The sequence below is a fragment of the Mesitornis unicolor genome, unplaced genomic scaffold (genome assembly GCF_000695765.1).
Source record: "Mesitornis unicolor isolate BGI_N332 unplaced genomic scaffold, ASM69576v1 scaffold11315, whole genome shotgun sequence".
NCBI classification, from domain to species: domain Eukaryota; kingdom Metazoa; phylum Chordata; class Aves; order Mesitornithiformes; family Mesitornithidae; genus Mesitornis; species Mesitornis unicolor.
In genome coordinates this window covers 1-7,595 of record NW_010186315.1, presented here as the reverse complement: position 1 = coordinate 7,595, position 7,595 = coordinate 1, and the positions used below count along the sequence as shown (strand labels likewise).

The 7,595-nt window shown below is 52.5% G+C and overlaps 1 protein-coding gene across 1 annotated transcript in view; it reads right to left on the bottom strand.

Moving 5' to 3' along the window:
* The window catches only part of LOC104541136 (junctophilin-3-like), a gene marked incomplete at its 5' end in the record, with an annotated part of 14,824 nt that extends 8,778 nt beyond the window's left edge, over nucleotides 1–6,046 (bottom strand). The window contains 4 exon segments of the mRNA XM_010185117.1: nucleotides 1,240–1,806; nucleotides 1,808–1,998; nucleotides 2,001–2,156; nucleotides 5,922–6,046. Coding sequence (XP_010183419.1) covers nucleotides 1,240–1,806; nucleotides 1,808–1,998; nucleotides 2,001–2,156; nucleotides 5,922–6,046 — 1,039 coding nt within the window.
* Between the last annotated feature and the right edge of the window lie 1,549 nt (nucleotides 6,047–7,595).

Sequence of the window (7,595 nt, the reverse complement as noted above, 5' to 3'; positions counted from 1 at the left end):
CCCCCCTTTGCTGTGCTGGCAGAGCCATCGGCAGGGGGACAGAGGAGCAGGGACGCTGTAGGTGTGGCAATCGTAATCACACATTAGGGACCGTGATGAACTTTTGGCGTGACTGACAAATGTCACTTCAGTGTCGTGATCCCTGTCTCGCAAACAACCAAGCATCGCCTTCTGCCACCCCGACAGGGACATTTAGCTCCTTTCTTCTGCCAGAGCCCAAAATGTCACCACCTGAGAGTTACAGATTTTCCCTCCCTCCTGTGTAGGTCTGGCCTGGGCTGGGGGACACCCACACGGGACCCCTCCAGCCCTGCCCTGCGTTTGGCACTGACTCGACAATTTGGAGAGGTGGAGGCTGCCCCACTGCTCCCATCACCAATGCCAAACCAACAGGGGGAACAAGTGAGGATCCTGCTCTCAATGGTGAGTCCAGGGATCATCGAAAACTGGGAAAGGACCCAAAAATCACAGAGCTCAGCCTCCTCCTAAGTTATATCTAAGCTGCAGATGTCCAACCAGGTCTTAGACCACCTCATCCCTCCCAGCCACCACGGCCTCCCCAAGCAATACATGCCAGCCCCTGCTCACTGGCCATGGCTAATGGCTAACCACCGCCTCCAACGCTTAGATTTAAACCCATTAATTCCATTCATCAAGAACGGATCATCCCCTTCACAGCAGCTGTTTCATGTGTTTGACAATGGCTCTGCCTCCTCTTCCCCACCTGAACACCTCCAGCTGCTCCCAGCAGCAGTCACTAATGCCCAATGTATCTGTGTCTCCCAAAATGAGGAGCCCAGGACTGGATGTCTCACAAGGGCTGTCCCTCCAATGCCCAGCTACCAGGATTTAAGCACTGATGTTGCACCAGGGTCCCACTTCGGGCCAGTGCGAAGTTCAGTTGCCACAAAGCGGCGTCACCAACACCTTGCCTGCTCCTGCAGCTTTTCCACCAGGCGAATGCTCAAAAATCCCAGCGATAATGTAATTTTATTGCTGGTCCCACGTCTGGACTGCAAAACAAACTCCAACTTGCTGCTCCTCCAGTGACAAACCTGCTGTTCCCACCAAGAGAAAACCCCGCACCAATTTCCAGGGCACGGGAGGAGCAAGGAGGGGCGATTCAAGGCACAAACCCACAGTAATTCAGGGGTCACCTCTGCCTCTCCGCTGCGATACCACAACAGCTCCGCACCGCGTTTCTCGGCCGGATTTCAACGTGCAATTTTGCCTACTTACCGTACTGGATTTGAGCGCATCCCCACTGTCCTCTTCTGATTCTAGTGCAACAGGTAAAGATTTCTGTGGCGGGGAGAAGGTTAAGTCCCACCTTAGTAGCCGGGGTTCAGCTTTGTCCCCGAATCTCAGGTTTTCCAGTTTCTGCACCGTGGGCTCGGCAGAGGAAGCTGGCCTGAAATTCTCTTTGTTCTGGGACTTAGACCTCAGTCTCTGAACCCCGAAGCCCCGTTCTTCCCCGCGGTGGTCGTCAGCCATGCTCCTGCAGGGTCCCCCTTTGCTATAGTGTCTTTTTTGGGTGTGAACCTCTTGCATATAAGAATCCATCCTCATGAGGGGCTTCATCTCCATCTCGTAATTGCTCATCTTCTCCTCGTCCAGCTCAAGCAGCTTGGAGCTCCCTGAGCTGTGGTTGTGGGACCTGTGGTGGGAAGTCCATGAAACCGTGGCTGGGGAATCTGTCCACCTCTCTCTTTGCTTGTGGTTGGAGGCCGAATGTTTGTGTCCTCCGCTCCGGCCTCTGTAGTCTTCGGGGACGGAGGCCGACCCCAGCTGCCCGTTTTTTTTTCCCGCTTCTCACGCCGCGCGCCCCGCCGACCTTCTCTTCGCTCCAGCTGTTGGGGCGCAGGTAGTCCCCACCGCGCCCCTCCAGCAACATCTGGATCTCCCCACCCCTCTCTTCGTCCACCGAGACCTGCCTGGAGAAGTGGGCGCTCTTGTTCCTGCAGGAAGGGCCCAGGGGCGGCGTGGAGGAGGGGCTGGCGGGTAGCTCTGCAGGGGGCTGTCGTCGGGCGTCAGGTCGGACGGGGTGGTCCCTTTGCGGTACAGCTCGGGGCTCTCTTGTTGGAGAGGCGTCCCGGTGGAGAGGACCTCAATGTCATCGCTCGAGTTCTGCCGCTTCGGCCTCTGGCATTCGAGCCCTTTTTTTTGAGGAGTCGTCGAGAGAAAAGAGAGAGGGAGAGAGAGAAAAACGCAACAGGGTTATTTTCTGTTCTGTCACGCCGCTATTCTTTCTAAAACCTGGGCGCCCACCAGGTTTTTCGTGTCAAAGAATAGGGTTGAGAGTGTTGGATGGCAGGGGAACAAGATGAGGACAGCAGTGGGGTAACACAATAAACAACTTTGCTGCTCGACCAGGAGGAAAGGCATCGTTTGACACCAAACCTGCCACGGCCCCCATCACCCTTGGAGCACAGCAGCGCACGGGCAATGGTTTGGCATCGTTTGGCACGTGGCCGTGGGTTTGTATTAGAAATAAGAGCACTTGCAATAGTTTTGCAGCCCCAGTGATGCAGGGAATCCACGCACGATGCGGAGCTGCTGGGATCCCCATCCAGGCAGAGGAGCAGGTGCTTGGACGCTGCCTGTGCCCTGCCCGCAGCCCCAGTGCATCGCAGGGATGCAGGAGCTGGCAGCCCCTGCGCTGCTCCGTTATCCTTATCTCATGGCACTGAATGCACCTCCATCCCTTTGAGCCCAAACGTTGTCTCTCTGGGGACTGGAACTTGGGGACAGAGACTTCAAGTGTGGTTGTCTTCTGCTGGAGGTGTCCAGCCAGCAAGAAACACATCTCTGGACAATTAGAAAACACTGCAACTTATTAATCATTGATGAAACACCAGATTATTTCAAGGGGATGCAAGCTAATAGTGGTTAATTCTCATTTTGCCCTCTCAAGGCATAGTTGTTCCCAGCTCAAGCCATGCTAAATTCAATAAATATATTAACTGCCTAATGCCCCTGCAATGCATCTAATTGCAATTGCTATGGCTAGACAAGAAATGAGTCTCGAAAAAGGAAGAACTCAATTTCTCACCATGGTTTTTTTTTAAAATATGCTCTGAAGTGCCTGCTCTAATCTCTGTGCTTCTGCTGAGTAATTTTTCTCTATCGCATCTTCTTGGGGAGCTGCTGCTGCTGGGATGGGCCTTCACCTGCACACCGTGGTCCAGATACGTGCAGGGATGCTGGGAGCATGGGGATGGATGTCCCCATCAAAACACTCTTAGGAGAGGTTAATAGTAACAAGGCTGCTTGGAAATCTCCTGCTGATGCAATTTCTCAATGGGAAATTTGTCTTCTAATGGCGTTTTTTTGGTATTATTTGCCACAGAAAGTTCTGTTCGTGTTTTGGGACAATGTTCGGATAATTCAGTTTTAGTTTGTTCCCTGTGTTGCTGTTTGTCTACGGGAGACTGAACCTCCTGGATTTCTCTGAGGCCCCCCAGCAGTCCTTGTACTGGTGGGAAATTGTGGTGAAGAGGGAAGGTGGAGCTCACCCCCTCCTTTTCCATGCAAAATAACTGGGGAAAAACACAGACTGATTTTGTGGCTGTTGCCGAGACCCCATTCCAGCCACCTTCCCATTTCACAAGTGGGAAACTGAGGCAGGGAGGGAATAAACAGCTCCATATGAGAAAGCTGTAAAGCCAGTTACCAAAACAGGCTCACCCAAAACTTGGGGTGTCCCTGTTCATCTCAGGCTGGTGGTGCAGAGACTTGAAAGCTTCTGAGCCCCACAACAAAGGGAAGAAACCCCAAGGATGCTCCAGCATCCTCACCCCGGAGCCCCACACCAGGATCCACATCATTAATCACCCTCTCATCCTAAATCTTTCCCACCTGGACTGGCAATGAGCTGACCTCATTCCTCCTCTCCGTAGGTTCATTCCCTGGGGCTGCGGATGAGCAGGGGCCAGTGATGTGGGGGCCCCTCCAGTCCCGGTGCCCTGCGGGGACGCGGGCGTTTCTGTGTGGAGGAACTCGACAGATGCACGGTGCTGTCTTGCCGGCTTTCAACACCCGAGGATGTGCAACAATTATTCCTGAGCTAAAATTAGGCACGGGGCACGTGATGTTCCTGGAAGCACGGTTGTGCGAGCGCGAAGGAGGATGCGGAGCACTGAATCTGGATTTCCAGCAGGATGGAGCCAGCGGTGCCTGGCCGCGGTGTCTCCAAAGCCAAGCACGTGTCCCCTGGTGCTGTGGGGCCCCTCAGGACCCATGGATGGGATTTGAGAGCAGTGCTGAGCTCCTGCCTCTGCCACCAACCCACTGCCATCACCTTGGGGATGTCACTTCACCAGCACCATCCAGCCCTGGGCTGACCCCAGGAGTGTGACAGGGACATGGGAGATGGAAAACCACAGCAGAGAGGGTGATGCAGGGCACTGAGCAGGGATATTTTGTGCTTTTCCCAGGTTCCTCGACATGCTTTTGGTGTTTTTGTTTTTTAATGTGCTCTAAGTGGGAACTCCTTCCCCCCGCCATTTACTCACACACAACATGAGCACCAGGAACACAAAACCCAACACAAGTCAAGCACCGTGTCCCCATCTAGGAGCTAGTAAAAAATGTATTACCTAAAAATATCTTTTTCAAGAGGTGATTTAAAGCAGCAAAGTCTCTTGGCAAGAGGAAATGGAGATGAGGAATATCTCAGGGCTGAAGAAGCCCCAGGGACCGCGCAGCCCTGCTAAAGAGCTCGGATCTCTGATATACAAATTGGACTTCTGCAGGAGGAGAAACACCGAGGGGTGTTTGAAGAGGCTGCGCCTTCTCCCAGCAAGCAGAGATGCACAGGGCTTGGCTATGAGGATGCTTTGTCCCCCCAGATGCCCATCCACACATGGCCGTGACCTGGCTGGGGGTTTCCTACCACCACCCCAGCCCTAAAACCCTCCCTGGCTCACGGCTGCCGAGCTGTGGGGTGCCCCCGGCCGCCCCCGCAGCCTCTGCGCTGCGGTGAAGCGAGGACGCGAGCACGGGCTGGTCCGAAAGCTGCCACGATCCCTTTTCCCCGGCCTCGGGGAACGGCACCGCCGCCGTGAGTCACTGGCACCAGCCCCTGGCGCAATTAAGCCAAATGAGTAATCCTCAGTTCAAGAGCTGGAAGGGGAGAAAATAATGATCGACGCCTCCTAATGAGGGTTCGGTGCAGGAAAACTTTTGAATAAAACCATTCACATATATTAATTACTATGTTAATTACTGCTGGGGGGACTTGGAGCTTTCCACTCCCACTCGCAGCAGCGAATCCTCCCCATGTGCCCGCCGGTTGCAGACCCCTGCCCCACCATGGCTTTGCTTTGGCTTCCTCTGCCCTGAGCCTTTGCTGAGACTGAGCCTCTTGTCAACGGGCAAAAAATTTGGACAAACCAGTAAGAAATATCAAAGACAATGGAGGGAATGAAGGCAAACCTCAAACGTGCATTTCCTCAGCAGCTTTGCATGTACATGCGACCGATTTCAACGCCCAAGTGAAGGATTAAATACCAATGAGCTCTGCCCCAGCTTGGCCATCCCAAGCATTCAGAAGACAAAAATGAACCATAAAAGCCATGGGGGTAAAATCGGTGACTGCCTCTGCGATCATTTGTGTTTGCATTTTGCTTTCGGAGCTCCTGTTTTTCTGCACAAACATAATTTTTTAAAAAAATGGGGGTGTTTCGGTGTGAAAAGAGGAGATCCCTTCAACGACAGGGCTGCACAGGGTGGAAATGTTGAATATTGAAAGCCTTGTGCTAAAACCTCCAAAAGCTGGCGTTACGGGGTGGTTTCCCACCCCAAGAGTCCCAGAGCTGCAGGCACAGACTGAGCCTCCACACAGGGCTCATTTTTGGGGGTTTTTGGGTCTCTGCAGGGCTGAAAGGAGTCAGAGAGCGGTGTGGGGCGAAAGCACTGACCGTTTTCTCTGTGCTGGAAGGAAGGCGAAAACTCTTTGGCAGTGATCCTGGCGATCCGCGCTTCCTCCTGAGCTTTCTGCGCCGCCGTCACGGCCGCCTCCGCCTTGGCCCTGGAGTGAGATGTCCTGCAAGGTAAGTAGAGAGACATGGACCACGTTAGGCAGCTTCCCTCCATGGACTGGGACATGGAGAAACCCAAATTGCCCCCCTCAAACTCCCCCCTTTTGCTCCAACCCCCTTTGGCTGTGATGGAGGAGTCACCACTAGGAGCTGGGGCTCAATGGGGGACGGGTGATGTTTTACTGGTGACAGGTTCATCAGCCACTTCTCAGGCTGCAAATCACCTGATTAATTTGGGAATTAAGAATCAGTTTTGGAAATAGGGGCGGGATGCTCTGGAAATTAAATATTTTTTTGGAAATTAAGAATTAATTTGGAAATACTTCAGGCCATAGGCCTAGTCATGTCAGGCCACAGGCCTAGTGGGCATGGTGGTGTTGCATTGATGGTTGGACTTGATGATCTTGGAGGTCTCTTCCAAACTTAATGACTCTCTGATTCTGTGAAATAGATACAGGGTGCTTTGGAAAATAAACCTTTTTTTGGAAATGAAGAATTAATATGGAAATACTTCACTTCAGGCCATGGGCCTAGTCACGTCAGGCCATGGGCCTAGTGGCCATGGTTGTGTCAGGTTGACGGTTGGACTTCGTGATCTTGGAGGTCTCTTCTAATCTTAATGACTCTGTGATTCTGTGAAATAAGGACCAACTGCTTTGGAAATCAAACATTTTTTGGAAATTATAGATTAATTTGGAAATAGGGACAGGATGCTTTGTTCCCCCCTGGTGTGCCTCACCCCGAAGCACCCTGGTCCCCTCCATCACACATCCCTCTGGGGGGGGCCACAGCCCAGCAGACGGCTGCAGCCACCTCTGTGTGCATCGCCCTGGAGCTAAGGCCTGAATTTAAAACCAGTGGGGCTCTTTTTTAACCAAAACCATTTACTTTTGGATGAAAAAGCGAAGATTTCCACACATTTTGGCATAAAACGCTGGATGTAAATACAAGCGCAGTTTGTTGCCAGGAGCAGAGGTAGGAGCGAGGCCTTGCCATCAGTGCTGCCTCTAACACACCTTTATTAGGGTATTTTTTATTTTAACTCTGGATAAGCACCTGTCCCCTGTGCCCACCCATTACCGGTGGTTCCCCAGACATTCGTGTCTGATGGCATTTCACCCCATTTACACCCATTACACAGCCCCGCTGCAGCTCCTGCGAGCATCCTTCAAAGGCTGCTTTGCCCATTCCCCGTAGCTGAGCTATCGAGGCACTTAAAAAAAAAAAGCCTTAAAAAATGCCTTTTCCTCCCCACCCTGGTGCAGGCAGCGTTATAAATAGCTCCGCTGATTTCTTTTCCCTCCAAAAATCAGGCCCTCCATTTCCTTTCATCCTTTTTTAAATTTTTTTTTTCTCTGCCGCTCTCTGAATTCCCTCTAATTTCTCGACATCTGCGTGGAGAGGAGTGCCATTTCTGACAGGCTCCTAAAAATGGAAAACCGGGCCAGGGATGTGCCTGGCGTTGCATTGTGCGGCACCAGCCGGGGATACGGCACCGTCACCTCTTGCTGCCCGGGTGAGAGACAGAGTCACAGAATATGAGGAGTTGGAAGG